Source organism: Pelmatolapia mariae, linkage group LG16_19 (assembly GCF_036321145.2).
Source record: "Pelmatolapia mariae isolate MD_Pm_ZW linkage group LG16_19, Pm_UMD_F_2, whole genome shotgun sequence".
Classification (NCBI taxonomy): Eukaryota; Metazoa; Chordata; class Actinopteri; order Cichliformes; family Cichlidae; genus Pelmatolapia; species Pelmatolapia mariae.
In genome coordinates, this window is record NC_086241.1 from 30,208,645 (window position 1) to 30,235,311 (window position 26,667).

Sequence of the window (26,667 nt, forward strand, 5' to 3'; positions counted from 1 at the left end):
AACATTTATTTGAGAAATAAACATACAGCATTTGTTTTTCTATAAATAATAATGACAGATTTTAGAACTAATGAATTTAACTTTAAGCTTAATTGCTTAATTTAAGTTTAATGCACCTTATAATCCGGTGCGCGGTATGGTAAAAAAAAACAAAAAACGGTAACTGCTACTGCAGGTGCCTTTGAGTTTGTTGGGGAGAAAACTTACAAACATACAGTACAGCACTTGAGAGTCACACTGCTAGTGATCGCTGTAGCGATTCTGTACTGTACAGGAGAGCACGGCAGGGCACGGAGGAGATCGACAATGATCTACAGCCGATCGCCCCTTTCCTGATGGGTGCCCAAAGTGCCCTTTTGTTAAGGCAAATTTTTTTTAATTTTTTTTTTTTAATGTGTGTGTGCGTGCGGAGTCCTGTCTGTGCCCCTCAACAATAATATTTAACTATTAATCACAGTTTTGCTAAGTAAAAGGATCGGGCTTGCATCAGTCACATGATCACCATTAACCAATGATCGCCCTTGACGGTAGAACGCGCTGGTTACGAGCCGGGAACGAGCTCACAAAGAGCACGCGTATTTTTTGCGGTCCGGAGCTGTAGGAGAAACACAAATTACCTCAGACACACAGACTGATGCGACAAAACCAGTAAGTAGGTGTACAGTGTACACTGTAGTGTATAGCACACAGGAGTATTAGCTTATCATATACACGTTGGTAAGCTGTCTTGTGACAACTGACGAAGTGAAACAAATGATCGTGCTGTGTGTGTAACAGCGCGACAAACATTACCTATCCTTTTATTAACTGCACAAGTAGTGCTGGTCACAGCTGCTGGCTCACTGGGTAAGGCTGTCATGGGTCTGTAGCTCTGTCACCGTTTTAGGGAACATATTTAGTTTTAAAGTAAGTTACAGGGCTTTTCCTGCCTTTCTGGAGGGATTATATTTCACTTAAAATGATGTAATATGCATGTCCACATAATTATGGATTATTATAATTATAATATTTAAAAAACACGCTGTATTTTAAAGAACATACATTAAGAAACATATTATATTAGATTTATATTTTAAATAAGACAAAATGCTGATTTTACAGCAGCAAAATTATTGTATCTCTACAGTTTAAAAATGTAATAAGCTTTCTGCCTGCACAGAGTGGATAGTGAAACAAATGGAATCATCATAAATACATTATTTCATATTTATTACTTTTTTCCCCCTCATTGCTTTATTATTGTAGCTCTAGTAATAAATAATAAGGGAAGGATTCTGGATCAGCACCATGATGGAAACTTGTGCCCACAGTATATACAGTATTCTGAAGAAGGTCTAAAATGTCACTGTGTGTGCATGCATGTGTGTGTTTTATGTATATGGATTTTTTAAATTATTACTCATGATATAACATTGTCCAGACATGGCTGGTAAGGACATGAGGAGGAAACAGTAGGAGCTGTGTGAGGCTACTAAAGGCAGTGGATCCCTCAGCAGCTGGATTACAAAGAGCACAGGTAACATTAACACATGTACCAGTTGTTGGAGAGGTATTCCAGTATAAAAATAATAATAAGCACAACTGGAATGTTTTGCTTCTATAACATTTTTCTGTCATCATTTTATTATAGATTAAGTGCAGGAGTTGTTAGGTGTGGATAATTAAATTATAGTTTATTGCAATAGCAAGTTGTGCCTTGTTCTCAGATGGACAGCAAGTGGAGAGTGATAGATGAGATGAGGAAATAGAAGGAGGAAGAGAGGCAAAGAGTGACTCACAGGCAGAGCCTAGTTTATTTCTCAGTTTTTTGTTGCCTTATGGTTCCAAGCATTGTCACCAATCTTTGCATTTTGTTATTATCTCATGACACTTGTTTAATCAGCTACCATCTCTCCTATGGACTTTTTAATGTCTACAGTCTCAGATCAACACAGCCCTGCCCTCCAGCACTATCAGCAGCAGGAGCAGCAGCAACCCCTCAACAGCAACATTGTACCCATCAGGTAAAACATAGGCTACGTTTGCTTTGCCTCACAACAGTGATATAGTATGATGCGATCCCATATTAGATTCTTGATGAATATGTGTTGTTGTTATTCAGCCTGGTTCAATGTGCCCCTTTTTAGCTTTGAGCACCCGCACGTATAAACGTCTCTGCACGGCCCTGCTAAAATAATCCGTGAAACAGCGAAGCTGCAAAAGGTGAACCGCGTTATAGCGAGGGACCACTGTAATTGTGAAGATGAGTCACAACATACCCTTCGTAAATACTAATATATAGAGACCCTTACCAGCAATCATTCATTTATTTTTTTTTTATATCCTGTGGCTTTTTTTCACAGTTTGTTGACATGCTGTGTAGGTGTGTACTGATATTGACATAACGGGGAAACATCTGGCTTTGACTATTGTTCACCTGTAGTTTGAATGCTAAACATTTGCCTGTTTAAATCATAAGAACTGTCACTATACAGAGATGTGCTTCTGAGTGTGGACGATGTGTCTTCTCCATGCAGTAATGCAGTTCTGTTTATGTTGAGTGATGTAAACAAACAATCGATCTACGCTCTTCAAACATCAAAATTGATCATTTGATTTTTTTATGACACAGCAATGGTGAGTGTTCCCACCCTCTGCTCTTTGTAACTTAACGTAAGCAACTGACTGCAAAATAAAGCTACCGGAAATGTACAACCCTACATCCGGTCTTAAAACAGGAAGTTAGCATTTTCTTGTGCACAGGGTCTATACCGTATTTGGGTTCGGCTCCACCCTACTCTACAGGCCTGACCAGAGGGCAAGAGATGGTTGCCACGGTAATGGGAGGATTGCATCTCCAAATAAGGAGATGCATAGAAAGTTGCAGAAGAAGAAATGTGAGCTGGTATCAGACCCAAGGCTACCTTCAACTGTTTCTACTAATCATGTTAACATTCTGTTTCTGTGACATGCAATTAAAGTGTATACTTTGATCATAAATTGCAAAAACTTATAATTTGAGTATATTTGTCTTCTCTCACAAAAAACCCAACAGAACTCGTGGCACTCCACAAATATAGTAAAGCTGTACTTGAGTGATTTCGGACGTTGCGATGCAAAGCGTTCCCTTCACCCCAACCATAAGGAATATACTTTCTCCTCACACATTCATCACTCTTACTCTTGTCTTGATTATTTCCTTGTCAGCAGCTCACTGCTGAGTAGTGATGTTCGATTCGTGAACGAATCGTTCAATACTCGAGAATCACTTTACTGACTCGTGAATCATGATTCACAAGCGCAACTGACTCACTGACTCATCATTGTTGCTGTTAGCAAACTAATTCCATTAGTAGAAATATATCTAGCTTATAATTAAAATTGTGGGGGAAAAAACAACAGCCAGTTTCCTAACAAAAACATTTCTGCTCTGAACTGGAAGAAAAAACCCTGAGAAGAAGCTCACATCAAGACAATAGCTCCTCGGTTCACAGTAGCATCGCTCAGCTAGCATGCTAACAGCACATTTGAGGTACTCACCCCCTCCCTTGCTGTGCTGAATCATAGCATAAGCGAATCACTCAGGACTCACTAACCCCCTCCCTCCTAGCTCACAGCTCAAACGAGTTGAACGAATCACTGACTCACTCACCCCCTCCCTTCCTGTTACGAATCACTGGCTGTGTCCGAATTCAGGGGAAGGATGCTTAAAATGCCATATTTGGATGCAATGACGTCACAGCGACGCAACGAGGACTGTCCGAATTCAAAGAGCACTCAAAATGTGGCGACAAATGCGTCCTACTTTTCCGCGAATTTGAGGCTTAGCTGTGTCCGAATTCAGAGGAAGGATGCTTCAATGCTATATTTGGAGGCAATGACGTCACGGCGACGCAACGAAGGGTGTCCGAATTCAAAGAGTGCTCAAAATGTGGCGACAAATGTGTCCTACTTTTCCCCAGATTTTAAGGATGGTCCGATGTATCCTTCGTGTCCTACTATATCCCAGGATTCATTGCGGGTCATACAGGAGATTTGTTTCTGATAACGATGGTGGTCGAAGCGGGAGAGGAAAACACTTTCAAATGTAAGTATATGAAAATCTGGTTGTACAAAAGTTAAATTGTTATAGCGGTCGTGTTGTTAAGCTTTGGGCATCTGCATAGACATGTTTCTTTTATTTAAATAACCGTAAACCAGCTTGTATGGCGGGTCCTGCGGTTTTTCATGTAATGCCGCTTACATACAGCTAATTTTGATTTTTTCAAATTGGTGATATGTTGTGGGGAACAAAGACCAAACGGCTTAATTTATTAAAACGAGGAGAAAACGATCACCTCTTCACTGGGGTGAAGAATTGGGCCGCTACGGCGTGGAGGTGCAAGAATAAATCAATTTACACATCATATTCATATGAGTACGGTCCTATTAACCTTCATGCTGTACAGCAGCGGTCCCAAACCTTTTTGCGCCGCAGACCGGTTTATGTCAGACACGGAGCGGCCTTTAAGGTATTGTGGATAAATACAACCACATAAAATGATCCGACCAAGACAAAAACGGTGGTATTTTGTAAATATAATAATAAACGTGACTGTACTGTGTAATTGTGTAACTTTATTAGCAGCGTCCTCCTGAAAATGCGCCAGCATCGAGAGTAACATCCTCCTCTCTGCCGCTTAATGCTCTCTGGTCGCTATGGTAACATGTAAATATTTCTTTCAAAATAAGACACACAACTACAACAAGGGAAAGACCCAGGGAAACAGAGTTAACGATAAAACCCTGAAAACCATAAATTTCACAGGGGAGCCTTAACTCTCGTGGCCCGGTACCAAACGACTCACGGACCGCTGCTGTACAGAACCTGTGATGTCCAGACGGTGTTCCTCTGGTGTTCTGCTGTGAAAACTTTGGGATTTAGGGATTAACATAGTTGCCATGGTTTCCTTTCTTCTCTTATTTGTTGTGTGTGATCAGGACAATTCTGGAGAAGATGGGCCTGCAGGGGAAAGTCACCCGCTTGCAGGCCAGAAGACATGAGATAACTTTAAAGAATACAAAGTACGTATGTGTGTTATCAAGAAGATAATTCTTAGGAACACAAGTTAATAAATGTGCAATTACTAAGAGTTGTTGTGGTGTTTTTATTTGCCTGCTGTCATTTTTGATTTTCTCTGCCTTTAGGATTGCAAGTATCCAGGCTCAGGAGAGGGGGTCAGTAGGAAGCCCACTGCTGCTACTTGGCCCTGGTTTGCCCTCATGGATGAGGTGACAGGACAGATGCCTTCCATTAAGCCTCTTTTCCTAATGTCCTCTCTCCCTGAGGACACTCCAGGGCCAAGCACAGCAGTGGGTGACCAAAACGACAGCGATGATGAAGCGGCTCAGCCACCTACGACAGGGAGAAAGAGGGAAAGAGACAGGAATGATGAGCTGCTAGACCTCATCAGAGAGGACATGAGGCAGCAAAGAGAGGCTGAGGAGAGCAGAGCAGGGAGAGGATGGACAGACTGTTTTCACTTCTAGAAAGATTAGTTCCAAAATGAGTTATCTATTGAGAAATTTATTTATTTGAATATATTTGTTACATTGTTATATGTGTTGCATTAGTTTAAAGGTTTTATGTTATTAATAAATTGATTCAAACAAACAGTAATTGTCACTGAACTCAATTTGATTTATAGGCATTTGTAACATGTATGAACATAACGCTAACTTTGAACAGTATTACTTGGATATTTATTTGATAGCAATAAAGTAAATAACAATAACAATTAAACAAGAATATTTCAAATACACAGTATGTAAAGATGGAAAAACAGTATTTTCAGTTGTTCACACAGGATTAACCTGAGTGACCTGTTCCTGGACCGTTTCTTGAACAACTGTAATAGATTTACAGGAAGTCTCTGGCAGTGTTGCTGAATCTGCCGGAGCAAGATCAGACATGGATGGGGTGCTGCAACTGAGACCTGCGGTTTGTCTTTTCTGGTTGACGAGTGGAGAATCACACGGGGTGGTCTGCAAAGAGCTTTAGGATGCTTCCTCCCACTGTCCACTGCATCGTCCATCCACAGGGTTTGCAGGGCTGGCTCACTGGTGGCTGCCACACCACTAAGATGTTTTCAGAAATATGCAAGCAGAAGATGGTGGATGCTATATTATTAGTATAATACTTGTAACTCTGTAGCAGACAACAGTTTGATAAAGTGCTATGTAAAAACAAACAAAAGATTAGATTCTATACGTTTCAAAGATATTTAGTTTATATATTTTATATGATACAGTACATGTGTAAGAATGACCGATGTGCCAAAAACTGATTTCCGGTTTTTGCCCAAAACTGATTGCTCGTATTTAACCTGCTATGAATAACTTGTTGGTCTATAATACGTGAAACATGTCAAATGTTTCCCTCATTAATGATATCAAGTCACTTTGAGCCACCAGCAACATTCCTGTAACAAGGTAGAAGCTGCAATCAGTTTTTGGCAGTGACTTTTATATATCCTTTATTTATCCAGTTCACAAACAATCTTGTTGACATTAGAAATTTATTTTTTAAGAGTAATCTGGTCAAGAGGACAGCAGACAGCGCAACAAATATATCAATTGTACCTACATTATAACCAGAGTTATAAAGATACTTGAACAACAGGTAATTATTGTATATATAAAACCTCTTTGTAAACCATGTTCACCGAAGTCTGTTTACCAACATACATAAAGATATTACACATATTACACACGGAAACATTTGAAATCAGTTTTGGCAGGCGAACACTTTTTTGGCACAACGCCGGCAATAATTCAATTATCCATGTAATTAGCTAAGTAATTCCTAAATGCGTGTAGATTAAAGGAAATTATTTTACCTAGATATGATTGTCTCTGATGAGCCCAATGTACAAAACGTGCGGGCGACGACAATAAGGTTTTTCTAGCTCCTCGAGAATTAAAATTAAAACGGAGCGACATTTCTGGGTCCATTTTGAAGTTTTCGCGCTGTGGCGCTAGCGACCGGAAAAACACACAAGTAGGGGCGGAGTTGAAGGCTAGGAGGCTGTCCACAACCCATCTGTTATGTTGGATACTCGTTGTTTGTTCAATAAAGTTTCTATGGAGAAAAAAAGGGGGCTGTCCACAGCCGCTCACTTCCTGACTACCCGTCCGTCTAAGGACACTACCTTCAGTCTTTTGAATATGTGGCGTTACAGCTGAAGGCTCCATCCAAAGTTGTGTTTCTTAATGTTTACAGGCCTCCCAAATACTGCACAGACTTTTTTAATGACCTCAGTGAACTGCTGTCTGTGATCTGTGTTGATTTCGACTGTGTAATTATTGTTGGGGATTTTAACATCCATGTGGACAACCCTCAGGACAAAGGGACTAAAGACCTGAGTAACACTCTGGGCAACTTTGGGCTGACTCAGCATGTAACAGAGGCCACACATAATAGAGGACACACTCTTGACCTACTGATCTCCAAGGGCCTGAGCATTTCAAAGGTTACTGTGTCTGATGTGGGCCTGTCTGATCATTACTGTGTTTTCTTTGAAAGTAAAATCTCAGCCCACACAAATATATCAACAGCAGTGATCACAAAACGGTGTATAACTGAACACAGTAGTGAGATCTTTAACCAGGTCTTCCCATTAACACCTGACCTGTCCAGAGGTTCAGTCAATGAGCTCGTCACTAGCTTCAATGCTAAAATGTTAAATGTAATGGACACTATTGCTCCCATTAAGGTGAAGGTTATCTCTGGAAGGAAGAAGTCTCCATGGAGAAACTCCACACTGGTGAAAAATGAAAAAAGAGAGTGTAGGAAAGCTGAGCGCAGATGGAGAAAAACAAACCTCCAGGTTCATTATGACATCTATAAAGAGAAACTTCACAATTATAATTTACAACTGAGGAGTGCAAGGAGGTCCTATTTCTCTGACATCATCACCAAAAACAGTCATAACGCTCGGGTCCTATTTTCTACAGTTGACAGGCTAACAAACCCTCCTGTGTCAGTGGCAGCTGAACTTCATTCGACCATGGCCTGCAATGACTTTGCCAAATTCTTCCCAGAAAAAATCCAAAAGATTAGACAAGCAATTGGTACATCAACAGCAGATCCAGGACATGTACTGTGTCCACCAAAAAACTGTTTAAACACCATCAAACAGTTTCACCCTATTAACAACAAAGACCTGGAGGACATCTTAGGTCAACTGAACTCCTCCTCTTGCTGTTTAGATGTCCTGCCAACAAGTTTTTTCAAAAAGGTCTCAAAGACTTTGGAGTCAGACCTGTTACAGATCATAAACTTTTCTTTAACGTCAGGTGTGTTTCCAGAATCACTAAAAACTGCTGTAATTAAACCTATACTGAAAAAGGACAATCTTGACAAGACACAAATGAATAACTACAGGCCGATCTCAAACCTCCCATTTTTAAGTAAGATCATTGAAAAAGCAGTTTCTCAACAGCTCAATTACTTCTTAACACAGAATAACTGCTATGATGCCTTCCAGTCAGGTTTTAGACAGAACCACAGCACTGAAACCGCTCTGACCAAAGTGTTTAATGACATATGTCTGAATACAGACAGTGGAAAAATGTCAGTCTTATTTTTACTGGATCTCAGTGCAGCATTTGATACAGTTGACCACAACATATTACTCAAACGACTGGAGAACTGGGCAGGTCTTTCAGGAACTGTACTAAACTGGTTCAAAACATACTTAGAAAACAGGAAATACTTTGTATCAATAGGTAACTTCACATCTGAGCAGACAAGTATCACATGTGGAGTTCCCCAAGGTTCCATCTTGGGACCCCTTCTGTTTAACATTTACATGCTCCCACTGGCACAGATTATAAAGAACAACAAAATAAACTATCATAGCTACGCAGATGACACACAAATATATATCACAATGTCACCAGGAGACCGAGGCCCTGTACAGGCTCTTGGTAAATGCATTGAGGAAATTAATGACTGGTTGTGCCACAATTTTCTGCAGCTAAACAAAAACAAAACTGAAGTAATAGTCTTTGGTGCCAAAGAAAAACGATTACAGGTCACCAGAGAACTTCAATCTATACACCTAAAAACCACCAACCAGGCGAGAAATTTGGGTGTAGTGATGGATGCAGACCTAAACTTAGAAAAACACATTAAGACAATAACAAAATCGGCTTACTATCACCTCAAGAATATTTCAAGGATAAAAGATCTGATGTCTCAACAGGACCTGGAAAAACTAGTCCATGCATTCATCTTTAGCAGGCTTGATTACTGTAACAGCATCTTTACAGGTCTACCTAAAAAATCAGTCAGACAACTACAGCTCATTCAGAACTCTGCTGCTAGAGTCCTCACTAAGACCAAAAAAGTGGACCACATCAGTCCAGCTCTGAGGTCTTTACACTGGCTGCCTGTCCGTCAGAGGATAGACTTTAAAGTTCTGATGCTGGTTTATAAAGCTCTGAATGGTTTAGGACCAAAATACATCAGTGACCTCCTGACCCAGTATGAACCTTCCAGATCCCTCAGGTCATCTGGATCCGGTTTTTTATCAGTTCCCAGAGTCAGAACCAAACACGGAGAAGCTGCATTCAGCTTTTATGCTCCATATATCTGGAACAAACTCCCAGAAAGCCTCAGATCAGCTGAAACACTCAGTTTATTTAAATCCAGGTTGAAGACTCACCTGTTCTCAGCTGCTTTTGAATAAAGCACCAAATCCACACTTTTAAGCTTAAATTTCAAAACTTACATTTTAACTACTGACTTTATCTACTGTTCTGATTTTATCTACTGTTCTGATTTTATCTACTGTTTTGATTTTTGATTTTAAATACTGTTTTGTTTGTTTGTTTGTTTGTTTGTTTGTTTGTTTGCTTGTCTTAATCAATTTTAAATCGTGCTTTTTATTTGTTTTTGTTTTTAATGTCTCTGTAAAGCACTTTGAATCACCTTGTTGTTGAATTGTGCTATATAAATAAACTTGCCTTGCCTTGCCTTGCCTTGTGACGTAGGTAGGTAGTGTCCTTATGAGCATCCTTCCCCTGAATTCGGACACAGCCCCTCACTCACTCCCTCCTGGCTCACAGCTTCTTCTTCTTCTTCTTGGTTGGCAACCAATGTTAAGGCGCTTTACCGCCCCCTGGCTCACAGCTCAGTGGACATTTAGATGAGAAAATATATATTTAACACATTTAAGGAAAATACCAATAAAATAAAATAAAAATAAATAAATGTTCCCTTTAGAATTTTTTTTTTGCTCTTTTTTGCTCTAAAAATAGTTGTTTTCTTTTACAATCATTCATCTCTTAAGGATTTTTTTTTTTTGTCGACTGTGTGGGAGGTGATCTGTGACGACCACGGAGAGGACATCGACAGCTTTACTACATGCATTACTGACTATATTAATTTCTGTGTGGATAACACCGTACCTACCAGGACTGTACGGTGTTTCTCCAACAACAAACCTTGGATTACCCCAGAAATTAAAGCCGTCCTCAAGCAGAAGAGGAGGGCCTTCAAATCCAAAGACAGAGAGGAGTTGAAAAGGGTGCAGAGAGAGCTGAGGGGACTGATAAGGAATGGGAAGGACAGCTACAGGCAGAAGATGGAGAACCAGCTTCAGCAAAACAACGTTGGTGAAGTCTGGAGAGGCCTCAGAACCATCTCAGGCCACAAACATCAGAACTCTCTGCCTGGGAGGGATGTGAGGTGGGCAAATGAACTGAATCATTTCTTCAACAGATTTGATTCAGCCATGAGGCAGTCTCCAACATCGGCTGCAGACTCACCCACCCCCACTGCTGCTGTTCCACCTCTGACACCTCAGACACTTCACACCTCCTCTATTCACCCTGCTCACTCCTCCCCACCCCCAACAACAGCATCCAATACACACTCAACACAAGGCTCCAGCCTGTCTCTCTCAACCACCCAGGTTAGGAGGGAACTGAGGAGGATTAAAGCCAAGAAGGCAGCGGGTCCAGATGGCATCAGCTCAAGGGTCGTCAGGTCCTGCGCGGACCAACTGTGTGGTGTGATGGAGCACCTCTTCAACCTGAGCCTGAGGCTGGGAAGAGTCCCACAGCTCTGGAAAACCTCCTGTGTTGTTCCAGTGCCAAAGACTTCACGCCCCAAGGACCTCAACAGCTACAGGCCGGTGGCTCTGACATCCCACCTGATGAAGACCCTGGAGCGGCTGGTCCTGGCTCAGCTTCGGCGCCTTGTGAGCTCATCACTGGACCCACTTCAGTTTGCCTACCAGCCTGGCATTGGAGCGGATGATGCCGTCATTCACCTCCTACATCGTTCCCTCGCTCACCTGGAGACCGCTGGAAGCACTGTGAGAATCATGTTCTTTGATTTCTCCAGTGCCTTCAACACTATTCTTCCCTCGGTTCTGAAGGACAAGCTGGAGAACTCAGGAGTGGACCATCACCTCACTACCTGGATTTTGGACTACCTCACCGACCGACCACAGTATGTGAGGACTCAGGGCTGTGTGTCGGACAGGGTCGTCTGCAGTACGGGGGCCCCACAGGGAACGGTTCTGGCTCCGTTCCTCTTCACCATCTACACTGCAGACTTCTCCCACAACTCCACCCAGTGCTTCCTGCAGAAGTTCTCTGATGACTCTGCAATAGTCGGCCTCATCACTGATGGGGACGACAAGGAGTACAGAGGACTGACTCAGGACTTTGTGGACTGGTCCCAGCTGAACTACCTCCAGATCAATGCCAGTAAAACCAAGGAGCTGGTGGTAGACTTCCGCAGGCACAAACATCCTCCACTGCAACCACTGAACATCCAAGGTATGGACATCGAGGCTGTGGACAGCTACAGGTACCTTGGTGTTCATCTGAACAGCAAACTGGACTGGACTCATAACTCAGACGCCCTCTACAGGAAAGGGCAGAGCAGACTGTACCTGCTGCGGAGACTCAGGTCGTTTGGAGTGGAGGGCCCACTCCTGAAGACCTTCTATGACTCTGTGGTGGCCTCAGCCATCTTTTATGGTGTGGTCTGCTGGGGCGGCAGCATCTCTGCTGGGGACAGGAAGAGACTGAACAGACTGATCCGCAGGGCCAGCTCTGTTCTAGGATGCCCTCTGGACCCAGTGGAGGTGGTGAGTGACAGGAGAATGGTGGCTAAGCTGTCATCCCTGATGGACAACATCTCCCACCCCATGCAGGAGACTCTGACAGCACTGAGCAGCTCCTTCAGTGGCAGGCTGCGGCACCCACGGTGTGGGACGGAGAGATTTCGCAGGTCTTTCCTCCCCACTGCTGTCAGACTCCACAACAAAGACTTTAACTGATCAAACACACACATCCACAAATATGCAATAACACTAATGTGCAATAATCTTTTCTGGCATTGTTGTATTTTTACTGAGTTGTATATAACATTTGTATTCTATTTTTATCCTATTGTATATTTTATTCTATTTTATTCTACTGTATATAGTATTTTATTTTATTCTGTACAGTTGTGTACTGTATTTATTCTTATTTTATTTTATTCTAATTTTTGCTTCATAACTTTTGCACTGTCCACTTCCTGCTGTGACAAAACAAATTTCCCACGTGTGGGACTAATAAAGGTTATCTTATCTTATCTTATCTTAGCAGTAGGATTTACATTAAAAGAGAAACAAATTAAGTTTGAGTGAAAATATACATTTTTGCACTCTCTGGTCAACTGACTCAGTGACTCAAATGACTCAAGAAACCCGGTTCACTTTGGTGAGTGACTCATTAAAACTCGATTCAGTAAAAAGAATCGAATTTACCATCACTACTGCTGAGTGACATTTTAGACACTCAAATACACCCTATAGCTGTCAGCGATCATGTTTCTGTATCTTTAATTCTAACACATAAAAAGATCATTCTGCCAAGTAAAAACTGGAGATTTAATACATCATTGTTTAAAGATGAAGATTTTATTAAATATTTGAAAAAAGAATAGGCTTTATAGACTGTAATGACCTGCCTGGAACATCAGCATCTGTTCTCTGGAAAGCAGGGAAAGCTATTTTGAGAGGTAAAATAATTTCATTCTCATCACATAAAAAGAAATGAGAAACCAAATGTATTCAGGAATTAGAAGAACTCATCAAATCCTTAGAAGAAGCCTATGTGTCCTCCAAGGAACAGGAAATGCTGAACAAAATGTGTAAAAACTGCCTAATCAAAAAAAGCAATTCTTAGTACAAAGACTTCACTTGCAAAATGTTGAACATAGTAACAAATCAGGTCGATTTCTAGCTAACCAGTTAAAAATAAATAAAGAAAAAACAATTATATGTGCTGTTAAAGACTTATCTGGGAACACAATATATGACCCTGAAAGAATAAACAACACTTTCAGAGACTTTTACAAAGCTTCATATTCACCACAGATAAACCTATCTAAAGACAAAAGTTTCTTCACAATGTAACCCTTCCAAAATTATTAGACAATTCTGGCACCAGTATTCCATAGAATGTTGCAGGAAATCAAAGGAAATGGCAGACTACCACCAAATATGAATTCAGCCAACATTGGTCTCCTGCTAAAACCAGGCAAAGACCCTGTATTTCCCACCAACTATTGTCCAATATCCCTGAACTTAAAATAATCTGCAATGGTCTCTCAAAAAGATTAGAGAAAATAATAATAGACTACTCATGCAGTAAAACATTGTCTCTAGATGCAGAAAAAGTATTTGATAAAGTTAACTGGAAATCTTTATTTGAAAATACACAACTTTGGTTTTGTAAACTAATGTGTAAACTGCTTAAAATATTATACATTAAAAACATCAAACAGATTGGTACCAGGCGGGGATGTATGGGCTCAAATTGTGGTCATAAATATTTTGTACTTGTAAATCAGGATTTGTATCTGTAAAAAGAATTTGTGTGTGTGTAAAAAAAATTGTATGTGTAAAAAGAATTTGTGTGTGTGTAAAAAAATTGTATGTGTAAAAAGAATTTGTGTGTGTGTAAAAAAATTGTATGTGTAAAAAAGATTTGTGTGTGGACTTAGCCAAAAAGTACGTGTGAAAGTTTCAAGTTACAAGTACAAATTTTGACCCGATTTTTCTTCCTTTCATCTGATTGGCCAATGTCATGTCAATCACAAATTTAACAATCCAATCAGAGAACAGATGGGTTTGGCTATTGGAAGGGTGCTTTATGGAGCTTCAGGTCCTGAGGGAATAAATGCCCTTTTACATGCCAGCCCAGCGTTTTCCTTCATCACCACAAAGGAAAACAGTCTGTGGTGGTCCGAGTTTGGTGATTTTTGTGTCACAGGTTTACGTGCTTAATACAGGGACTTCCACAGCCTTTTCAACAGCGCTGCGGACCTAAGGGGGGCAGTGTTGTGGAAATGACACAATCTTCACTAGTGGGGATAGTTACAAAGCTTTCTTCGTTATGAATTAGCGATATGTGTTTTTGTTGAACATTTGAAGATAAAAAAACATAAACTCTTGTAGAGGACATAAAGTCAGAGATAGAAACGACAAGGAGCAGGTGCATCTAGTACAGGTAGAGCTGCCGCAAAAACCCACAGAGCTCAGCAGCCAGCGCAACAAATTCTGGATCCCTGGCTTTTAGTTAGCATTAGCAGCACATGCTGCGTCCGATGTGAAAGGACCTTTATGCTGCGCACTGTGACTCACAGCAATGGTCCCGGGTCAGCCCTGATTTTGTGTTAAACTAATCCTAAAATAATAATGGTATTTCTAACCACTGATATACCACAACTTTATCCTTTCAACAGCTACTGAAAGTTAGGGGACCTAGCTTCTATCCAATATTTATATAGAGATCCTCCTTCTTCAAACTGTATTACCCTTCAAGGACCTGCAGTTCAAAAAAGCACCCCTCCGACAACCAAACCCATCTGTTCTCTGATTGGATAGTTAAATTTGTGATTGACATGACATTGACTAATCAGCTGAAAGGAAGAAAAATAGGGTCAAAATTCATACTTGTAACTTGAAATTTGAGAGCAGAGTTTCACACGTATTTTTTGGCTAAGTCCACATACAAATCTTTTTTACACACACACAAATTCTTTTTACACATACAAATCCTGATTTACAAGTACAAAACTGATTTACAAGTACAAAATATTTATGACCACAATTTGAGCCCATAGGGATGCCCACTCTTCTCCTCACTGTTTGCAATTTTTATCAAACCACTAGCAGCAGCAATTAGACAGGGTATAGTGATTAACGGCATAAAATGCAAGAATGTAGAACACAAAATCAGTCTTTATGTTTATGATAATGTGTTACTTTTTCTCCAGCATTCACAAACCACTCTCTCTGAGGGAATTACATTAACAAACTCTTTCTCGTGCATTTCAGATTATTCGATAGACTGGCTAAAATCTAAAGTTCTTCTGATTAATTGCTGCTTCCATAAATCTGGTTCTTTGACCAAGCATTTTATTTTGGACTTATATTGACTCGCTAACTTCCCGTTTAAAGACCGGATGTAGGGCTGTACATTTCCGGTAGCTTTATTTTGCGGTCAATCGCTACTGCGAAGATGGACTCCAAAATCATGTCCAAAACATGAAAACTGAAAGTTTGCGTTAAGTTACAAAGAGCAGAGGTGGGAACACTCACCTCTGCTGTGTCATAAAAAAATCAAATGATCAATTTTGACGTTTGAAGCTTGTAGATCGATTGGTTGTTTACATCACTCATCACAAGCAGAACTGCATTACAACATGAGAAGACACATCGTCCACACTCAGAAGCACATATCTGTATAGTGACAGTTCTTATGATTTAAACAGGCAAATGTTCAGCATTCAAACTACAGGTGAACAATAGTCAAATGTTTCCCCCGTTATGTCGATATCAGCTATCCAAGAACACACCTACACAGCATGTTAACAACCCGAGAAAAAAACCCACAAAAAAATAAGTGAAGCGTATGTTGTGACTTACCTTCAAAATTACAGTGGTCCCTTGCTATAATGCGGTTCACCTTTCACGGCTGCGCTGTTTCGCGGATTTTTTTAGTGCAATTTTGCATGCTTTTTTTTTTTTTTTTTTTTTTTTTTTTTTTAACAGTGCACAGTGTTCTGCGTCCTGATCGGCTGCAGACCACTATCGATCTCCTCCGTGCCGTCTCTCCTGTACAGTACAGAATTGCTACATCGATCGCTGATACATTGATTCATTAATGATTCATTGATGTTGAATTCTCTGGCAGCTGCTCTAGTCCCATGTTCTGGACCTGAAAACAGGGTTTGAGCTTTGGTTTCACTCTATAATACTGGACTTTTCTACAAAGGTTTGAACTTTGAGAGTGTTTAAACAAGAGAGAAAAGTGTGAAAATGTTCATGCCTGTCTGAGAAAAGTGTATTAAGTGTGTAGTGAGGGGCTTTACAGTCTTAAAACATCTATAATAATTGTAAAAAATAAAGTTGGCTACTTTGCAGATTTCACCTATCACTGGTTATTTTTAGAACATAACATTCGCGATAAATGAGGGACCGCTGTATACAAATACTGAGAAATATAAAATTTGAATCCTTTCTCTCTTTTGCTATAAGGCGCAGGGGAAAAATATCGACACGTCGACGAACATCATCTACAGATATATTCGGTAAATGCCCAAGACATCTTGAGAGATGTAAATCGCCGCTTGATTCATCCATTTGGTTGGCTGGTTTTGGAAAACCCGACCGTAAACAAGATGCGAATATCACACTGGAAACGAAGCGCTTTACAGGAGTTTCCCCACCGGAAGTAGCATATGCTAAGGTAAACACATAGTCTATTATGTTTCCTTTTACCTTATCTCACCTTCATCTCTGTATTAGATGTCTCTGTTGTGCTATTTCCTTTTCTATTTTGGTAGCCTTTTACTTGTCTGTTCGGAATTGAGTTTTACTTTCCCCAGTCTCTTTAGTTCCAACTGTGTACCCTGTTGTTTTCTTTCATCTTAATTACCTTTTGTTTTTTGTATAATCCTTGTCTGCCTGTAGTTCTTTGTCACCTTATCCTGTTCCCCATAGCCTGTTTAGAGTTCCTGTTTATTATTCCTCCTCACCTTAGTTCCTAGCTTCCAGTGATTCTCAAGCACGTCCATGTGTTCGATGGATTTTGGATTTTCCCTCAATCAAAGATGGAAAAACTGCCTGCCTACAAGTCTGCATTTGACGTCTGCCCTTATTACTAAATACAACAGATTGATACAACCACATAAAGATGTCAGCCTGGAAGAGGAGTTTAAGCGCTTTGAGAAATAATTCTTTATTTCCATGAGATTCTTACTGATATGTATCTGGACTACATTGAGGCTGTGAATGGGTGGATTAGATTAGTAGCCTTCAAGAACCCCAGGCTAATCAACCTGTTTTCACACTTCATCCTCCCCCAACAACTGCTCTGGACTCCACACCATAGCATCCTGCCTCGTCTCTTGCCTCCAGCTGTTCATCTTTGCCACTACAGTATTACAACTCCTCACTCCTTGCTGCACCTCAATCACACTGTCATAGTGGTCCTGCTCGACAGCTGCCCTTGCTTTGTCAAAGGCTTCAGTAAAGGTTCTTTGAAGCCCATTGCTGGTCAGGTTTATGTTGATGGTCAGCATATGCGCATTGATAAGAGAGAGTTGGTTGCAGCCCAGTCCCTTCTTTCTTTTATCATCTGCATTGCTTCCTGTGCCCAAAAATAACCCACAGAGTGCTCGATCATCTTGCAATCTCGGGTGGGATGCTGTAAAGTGTGCGTTCAGGCTGAGGCCACTGTCATTCAGTTCTTGACGACTAAAAGTGATCAGTGCATTGCTGGAGGACAGAATAAAACAGAACCACCATCTTTTGATTGTGTATGAGGTTCTGTTGGTAGGGAAGAGAAGAAGGAGAGGTGAAGGGGGTGTGGAGGTGTGGCGAGATAAATCCCCTATGTGACAAGAAGCTCTGATCAGAGAGCTGCAGGAGCTGCAGCTGTATGAGGATGGAGATGCAGAAAGAAGCCGAGCTTTGTTTTCCACAACTCCTCAACAGTTCCTGCAGGAAGCCGACATTTCACTGGTCCAAAGCTGTGCTCCTGAACATTGTGCTGTCCTGCATCTCTCTACTCACTGCTGCTCTAAACCTTCTCGTCATCATCTCAGTCTCTTACTTCAGGCAGAGATTAACTTCTCAGCTGAAATTGTAGTTTAAGTCTTAGAAACTTTTAAAATAATTATTTAGTGATGAATGACATGAATATGGCACATTCTTGGTGTATTTTAACCACACTGTAATGTTTCATTTGCTTGGCCTTACTAATGGAACATTTTTACTAATGGAATTAGTGAAGACATTTTTACATTATTAATGTGTAATATATTCTTTTTTCTCTCTCCTTAGGCAGCTTCACACACCCACTAACATCCTCCTCCTTTCTCTGGCTGTCTCAGACTTTCTCACTGGTCTCCTTATGCTGCCACTAGAAATAATTAGAAACACGGCCTGCTGGGTACTTGGTGATCTTATGTGTTCTGTTTATACTTATTTGATCACCAGTCTTTTCTGTGCTTCAACTTGGAACATAGTTCTCATTTCAGTTGACCGCTATGTGGCTATTTGTCACCCTCTTCATTACCCCACCAGAATTACCGTGGCAAGAGTCAAACTCTGTGTTTGTTTGTGTTGGTTTTATTCAACTTTCTACGGCAGTCTTTTGACAAAGGATGTTCTAATTAAGCCGGCCAGGTATAATTCCTGTTATGGAGAGTGTGTGTTTGTCATTAATGAAATTGCAGGGTTTATTGACCTTGTGTTATCTTTTATTGTTCCAGTATGTGTTATCATGGTTCTCTATATGAGAGTATTTGTGGTGGCTGTGTCTCAAGCTCGTGCCATGCGCTCTCATGTTACAGCTGTCACACTTCAGCATTCAAGCAATCAAGCAAATAAATCTGAACTGAAAGCAGCCAGGAACCTTGGAGTTCTTGTAGTTGTGTTTCTTGCATGTTACCTTCCGTTTTACTGTTACTCTCTTATTGAAGTAAATGTGATCAATGACTCATCTACATTTTTTCTGATCATTGTGTTTTACTTTAACTCGTGTCTAAACCCACTGATGTATGCACTTTTTTACTCTTGGTTTAGAAATGCTGTTAAACTTATCATCACTCTGCAGATTTTCAAGCATGACACTAGTGAAGCAAACATGTTTTAAAAAGATAAGGAAACCCACCATACTAAGAATTTAAATCAATAAATCGATAAATTCAGAAATCTGAAAATGAAAATTTTGACCTTGTCACACATGAGGAAATATAGAAAATGTCATTAAAGTATGATAGTTAGTGTTTCTGCAATTTATTGTATTATTTGTTATTTTTATTTGATTATTTATATTATATGCCACTTCCGTTAATAATTTTATAGACCAAAATGCAGCTTTATCTTATTAATAGAATAAATATGTTAACTATGTATTCGAGAAGGAAATTGCCAGTAAAATTTCATGAAGTACTTTTTTAAAGGTCTGATTTCCTAATACTTTTTACATGGACTTTATCCAGCTTTTGGCTCAGTGTGATTAAAGAATGTTAACTTCAGTATTGTCTCTCTGTCTGTTGTTATTATCATTTACCACTGTTATACTGGTTTCATAAGTACCATATTACCATGTATTTTATTTTTAAAGGGGCCTACAGAAATAGGTCATACCACAAAAATAACTTTATATCCAATAATGTAAGAAATGTAACAATAGCTGTGTTTTAAAAATACATTTTTGCCATTGAAAAGACTGTTTAGGGCTTAGTGGTCATAGTTTTGTTAGGTGTTTGTTGTGCCGACACCAATATTTGTATAATTATACTCCTATAACAACAACTCCTTCACACAGTGTGTATGATGTCATCATAGACAGACTGGCTGCCTATTCCAGCAAAATAAGCTATAAATAAATGCAAATTAAACAAGATGTTTATAGCTAAAACTTAGAGAAGCGTTACACAACAATTTTATTACATTGTGTAATAATGTATTAATGCAGTGGTTCCCAAACTTTTTTTGCTGGGCCCCCCTTTGTTTATAGGAAAAATGTTCGCGCCCTGTTGGCGCGAACATTCAGAGAGATTTAGTGCTCAGCTCTGATAAAATAATTATTGTGGGTGATTTTAACATCCATGTAGATGCTAAAAATGACAGCCTCAACATTGCATTTAATCTGTTATTAGACTCAATTGGCTTCTCTCAAAATGTAAAAGAACCCACCCACCACTTTAATCACACTCTAGATCTTGTTTTAACATATGGCATAGAAACTGAACATTTAACAGTGTTTCCTGAAAACCCTCTGCTGTCTGATCATTTCCTGATAACATTTACATTTACAATGATTGATTACACAGCAATGGAGAGTAGACTTTATCAAAGTAGATGTCTTTCTGAAAGTGCTGTAACTAAGTTTAAGAATATAATCCACCCACTGTTATCATCTTCAATGCCCTGTACCAACATAGAGCAGGGCAGCTATCTGAACGCTACTCCAACAGAGGTCGATTATCTTGTTAATAATTTTACCTCCTCACTACGTACGACTCTGGATACTGTAGCTCCAGTGAAAACTAAGGCCTCAAATCCGAAGTCCCTGACTCCGTGGTATAATTCTCAAACACGTAGCCTAAAGCAGATAACTCGTAAGCTGGAGAGGAAATGGCGTGTCACAAATTTAGAGGATCATCATTTAGCCTGGAGAAATAGTTTGCTGCTTTATAAGAAAGCCCTCCGCAAAGCCAGAACATCTTACTATTCGTCACTGATTGAAGAAAATAAGAACAACCCCAGGTTTCTCTTCAGCACTGTAGCCAGGCTGACAAAAAGTCAGAGCTCTACTGAGCCAACCATCCCTTTAACGTTAACTAGTAATGACTTCATGAACTTCTTCAGAAATAAAATTTTTATCATTAGAGAAAAAATTACCAATAATCATCCCACAGATGTAATATTATCTACAGCTACTTTTAGTACCATTGATGTTAAGTTAGACTCTTTTTCTCCAATCGATCTTTCTGAGTTAACTTCAATAATTAATTCCTCCAAACCATCAACGTGTCTTTTAGACCCCATTCCTACAACACTGCTTAAAGAAGTCCTGCCATTAATTAATTCTTCAATCTTAAATATAATCAACCTATCTCTAATAATTGGCTATGTACCACAGGCCTTCAAGGTGGCTGTAGTTAAACCCTTACTTAAAAAGCAATCTCTAGACCCAGCTGTCTTAGCTAATTATAGGCCAATCTCCAACCTTCCTTTCATATCAAAAATCCTTGAAAGAGTAGTTGTCAAACAGCTAACAGATCATCTGCAGAGGAATGGCTTATTTGAAGAGTTTCAGTCAGGTTTCAGAGCTCATCACAGCACAGAAACAGCTTTAGTGAAGGTTACAAATGATCTTCTTATGGCCTCTGACAGTGGACTCATCTCTGTGCTTGTCCTGCTAGACCTCAGTGCAGCGTTCGATACTGTTGATCATAATATCGTATTAGAGCAATTGGAACATGCTGTAGGTATTACAGGTACTGCGCTGCAGTGGTTTGTATCATATCTATCTAATAGACTCCAATTTGTTCAAGTAAATGAAGAGTCCTCTTCACACACTAAGGTCTATTATGGTGTTCCTCAGGGTTCAGTGCTAGGACCAATTCTATTTACATTATACATGCTTCCCCTAGGCAGCATCATTAGAAGACATAGCATAAATTTTCACTGCTATGCAGATGATACGCAGCTCTATCTATCCATGAAGCCTGGTAACACACACCAATTAGTTAAACTGCAGGAATGTCTTAAAGACATAAAGACCTGGATGGCCGCTAACTTTCTGCTTTTTAATTCAGATAAAACTGAGGTTATTGTACTCGGCCCTGAAAATCTTAGAAATATGGTATCTAACCAGATTCTTACTCTGGATGGCATTACCTTGGCCTCCAGTAATGCTGTGAGGAACCTTGGAGTCATTTTTGACCAGGACATGTCCTTCAAGGCACATATTAAACAAATATGTAAGACTGCTTTCTTCCATTTGCGCAACATCTCTAAAATTAGAAATATCCTGTCTCAGAGTGATGCTGAAAAACTAGTTCATGCCTTCATTACTTCCAGGCTGGACTACTGTAATTCTTTATTATCAGGATGTCCTAAAAACTCGCTGAAAAGTCTTCAGCTAATCCAAAATGCTGCAGCAAGAGTACTGACAGGGACTAGGAAGAGAGAGCATATTTCTCCTGTTTTGGCTTCCCTTCATTGGCTTCCTGTTAAATCCAGAATTGAATTCAAAATCCTGCTCCTCACTTACAAGGTCTTAAATAATCAGGCCCCATCTTATCTTAATGACCTTGTAGTACCATATCACCCTATTAGAGCACTTCGCTCTCGCTCTGCAGGCCTACTTGTTGTCCCTAGGGTATTTAAAAGTAGAATGGGAGGGAGAGCCTTCAGTTTTCAGGCCCCTCTTCTGTGGAACCAGCTTCCAGTTTGGATTCGGGAGACAGACACTATCTCTACTTTCAAGATTAGGCTTAAAACTTTCCTTTTTGCTAAAGCATATAGTTAGGGCTGGACCAGGTGACCCTGAATCCTCCCTTAGTTATGCTGCAATAGACGTAGACTGCCGGGGATTCCCATGATGCATCGAGTTTTTCCTTTCCAGTCACCTTCTCACTCACTATGTGTTAATAGACCTCTCTGCATCGAATCATATCTGTTATTAATCTCTGTCTCTCTTCCACAGCATGTCTTTATCCTGTTTTCCTTCTTTCACCCCAACCGGTCGCAGCAGATGGCCGCCCCTCCCTGAGCCTGGTTCTGCCGGAGGTTTCTTCCTGTTAAAAGGGAGTTTTTCCTTCCCACTGTCGCCAAAGTGCTTGGTCATAGGGGGTCATATGATATGATTGTTGGGTTTTTCTCTGTATTTAATATTGTGCTATCTACTGTACAATATAAAGCGCCTTGAGGCGACTTTTGTTGTGATTTGGCGCTATATAAATAAAATTGAATTGAATTGAATTGAATTGTTGGCAGAGATATAAAAATGCGCAGGAAAATCTGACGTGCATGGCTAACTTCACCGACGATACTTGGGAGGAATAAACACACATCAGCCTTCGGCCATTTTGATGAATGCATACGCCCCCTAGCGCGCGCCAACTTTATTCACAGCCACACAAATGTAAAGCACACATCAAACATAAATGGACCATCTGACTGTCTCCATAATTGAGAGCATTTTCTCTTCTTATGTCAACACCCCCACTTGCTCTCATATTATGATGCTCTTAAGTAAACAACAAAAAAAAACAACAAGCACAGGGTTTCTTCCTCAGTACTGTATACCTGTCCATATACCATGTTAATGTCCAAACATAAACTTCTCAAACTTGAACAACTTAGCTTTTGTTGCAGGTTTTGTCATTACATCTGCTACCATTTCTTCTGTTGAACAATAATCCAGAGTTATTTGAGTTGACCAGAGTTGACCTCACAAAGTGGTACTTTATGTCAACATGTTTACATCTCTGTCTCGTCACAGGATTCTTCGCCAATGCAATTGCACCCTGATGATCTTCATGAACTTTTGGCGGTGCATATTTTTGTCCATCGATACCTTGTAACAGTTGCATTAGGTACAAAACCTCTTGTAGGGTTGCAGCTAAAGCCATGTACTCAGCTTCACAGGTGGATAATGCCACAGTAGGTTGTCTTTTGGTTTTCCATGAGATTAAAGGACCATCTACAGACAAGCTTATGCAATAACCAGTTGTACTCCGTCTGTCTGTTACATCAGCTGCCCAATCAGCATCGCTGTATGCCCACAACCTCTGTTCTTTGTTGTCACATTTCCTGTAACACAGTTCTTTCTCGGTTGTCCCTTTCAGATATCTCAGTACATGTTTTACTGTAGTCCATTGGTCTTCAGTTGGCTCAGTAAAATACTGTGAAAGTTTACTGACTATAAAACTCAAGTCTGGTCTTGTGCATGTAGCCAAATAGATCAGACTACCAACTGCTTCTCTGTACCTTTTGACATCACTCATATTTCCTGCATCATCAGCATAGTTCAGTTTTTGCTCACAAGGTGTCTGTCTTTCTTTACAATCCTGCATGTTGAACCTTTCAAGTATTTTTTCCACATATTGTTTTTGTGACATTTTTACGCAGTTATCACTCTGGTCAAAATCTATACCAATGAAATGTCTCAGTTTACCCAAATCCTTCATTTTGAATTTTGCTGCAAGCATTTTCTTCACAACAGTTAGTTCACTTTCATCACTAGCAGCAATGATCAGGTCATCTACCCATATAATCAGAATCACTTTCTTATTTTCTGTCATCTTTGTGTAAACACAATGATCAGCAGGATTTTGCACAAAGTTGTTCTCACTCAGATATTCATGCAACAACTTGTTCCAATTTCGGCCTGATTGTTTTAGCCCATATAGCGACTTTTTCAACTTGCACACCAATTTTTCATTTGTGCCGGATTTTACCTCATAGCCCTCAGGTTGTTCCATGAATACCTCACAATCTCTTGGTGCGTGAAGATAGGCAGCTTTCACATCTATCTGATGTAAAAGCATGTTTTCTTGTGCTGCCTTTTGCATCAACACTCTGATACTAGTCAGGTTAGCAGTAGGGGAAAAAGTTTCTTCATAATCCACACCTATCCTCTGACTGTATCCTTTGGCAACATAACGTGCCTTGTACTTCTCAGATCCATCAACATTGTTTTTGACTGCGTACACCCATCTACCCCCCACTGTCTTCTTACCCTCAGGCAAAGCGGTTAAGGTAAATGTGCCATTTTCTCTTAGTGATTGCATCTCTTCATCCATTGCACTGACCCATTTCTCTGAGTTAGATGAAGTCATTGCTTCCTTGAATGTTTGGGGAATGTTACACATTGCTCTGTAACAATAATCCATGTTTGTGAGTACTTGATCACAATCCTCCTTGTCAGTAACATATTCACTTAAATACCCAGGCCGCTTTCTCACTCTGGAAGGGTACCTTGCAGCCTCGCAGTCGGGTTCATTCTCCTGTGACTGGCTGATCATCTCAGACATGCTTAGTGGGATCTGTTCCTGAGTATCTGTGTGTTCTGTACTCACATCAGTCTTTTCTCTGGTCTTGGTGAACCTGTTTGGTGTCTCAAAATCAGCCCCCTTATCATCTGGCACCTTGTCAGTCTGTGTTTGTCTCTCTACTCTTGTTTTGGTCTCAAATTTCACCAGTCTATGCATCTGCACTTTCCCACTGTCTGGTTAGTAGACCATATAAGCTGGACTGTTCTTGTCATATCCAACAAAAATTCCTTTCTCACACCTTGAGTCTAGTTTTCTCTTGTTCTGCCTGTAGGCATAACACACTGACCCAAATGTCTGCATCCTGGAAAGGTTTGGCCTTCTTCCCGTCAGCATTAGATATGGTGTCTGTTCTGTGCGTCTGTTAAAACATCTGTTCCTCACTACAGCTGCTGTTTGCACTGCGTAAGTCCACAACTCTTTAGGTAACTCTTTCTCTATTAACATACACCTGGCCATATCAAAAAGAGTGCGCCAATAACGTTCAGCAGTACCATTTTGGTGTGGTGAGTATGGTGCTGAGGTCTCATGCCTGATTCCATTTTTGCTAAGGAGTGCCTGATACTCATTTCCCATAAACTCTGTTCCATTGTCAGACCTGATACATTTAGAGGGAGAGGTAAGGAGGAGGGAGGGAGAGGTAAGGAGGAGGGAAGTGGAGAGGTAAGTGACGGAAGTGACGGACAAGGTAAGCGACTCATGTTGTAACTGACGTCAGACGCCGGAGATTTTGGCGGAAAAATTAAAGCGAATGGTAGTTTAGATTTGAATAAATTCCTTTAAGCTTCAGTATAACCAAATACACTTATCAATTGTATTATAACTAACAACATTTGTCTAAATCATCTCCAACACCCTGGAGAACAACGAGGAGAGTTTAGAGGCTCTCCAAGATTACATTGATCAGTACTTCCAGGATCTCGTGATGAAGAAGGCTCAGAGTGCAGCTTCCCCGGCCAAACCTGAGACGCCGTCGTCGAAAAGACTTCGCCCGGCAGATTCCCCCGGCACAACATCGCCAGCCGGCAAAGATATTGTCGACATACTGGAGTCAATCGACCAACGACTGTCCAGTTTCGATGCAAGGCTGTCCTTGGTGGAGATTCTTCACCGGGAATTTAAATCCTTGCGAGAGTCCCTGGAGTTCAGCCAGCAGCAGGTGGAAACGCTCGCTGCTGAAAATGCCACGCTAAGGGAGTCGGTGAAATGTCTCACAGACAATGTTACTCAGCTAAATAGAGAAAATAAAAAAATAAAAGAAACAGTTATAGATCTACAAGCTCGTAGCATGCGTGATAATCTGGTATTTTCTGGTATTCCAGAAGCCGCTGGAGAGGACGCGGAGACCACGGTAAAAAGCTTCATCAAAACCCACCTGAAGCTGCCCGAGGACACGGTGAAGAACATCGTCTTTGATAGGGTGCATCGCCTCGGCCCCATTCGGGCTGCGGCCGGGAGACCACGTCCTATTGTGGCCAAATTCGGCCACTACAAACAAAAGGAACAGGTGAAAAGCCGCGGCAGGGAATTAAAAGGAACGGACTTCAGCG

The 26,667-nt window shown here is 40.5% G+C and overlaps 1 protein-coding gene across 1 annotated transcript; it reads left to right on the top strand.

Annotated features, from left to right (window-relative positions):
- The first annotated feature begins 17,648 nt into the window (after positions 1 to 17,648).
- Positions 17,649 to 19,288, top strand: LOC134645645 (trace amine-associated receptor 13c-like). The gene is made up of 2 exons (XM_063499175.1): positions 17,649 to 18,158; positions 18,384 to 19,288. The coding sequence occupies exons 1-2, from the start codon at positions 17,980 to 17,982 to the stop codon at positions 19,195 to 19,197; spliced, it is 993 nt and encodes a 330-aa protein (XP_063355245.1). The 5' UTR covers positions 17,649 to 17,979; the 3' UTR covers positions 19,198 to 19,288.
- The last annotated feature ends 7,379 nt before the right edge of the window (positions 19,289 to 26,667 follow it).

Coding starts and splice junctions, on each gene's coding strand:
- LOC134645645 (XM_063499175.1), top strand. CDS start 17,980: ATGAGGATGGAGATGCAGAAAGAAGCCGAGCTTTGTTTTCCACAACTC. Junction 18,159..18,383: donor ATCTCAGTCTCTTACTTCAG/GCAGAGATTAAC, acceptor CTCTCTCCTTAG/GCAGCTTCACACACCCACTA.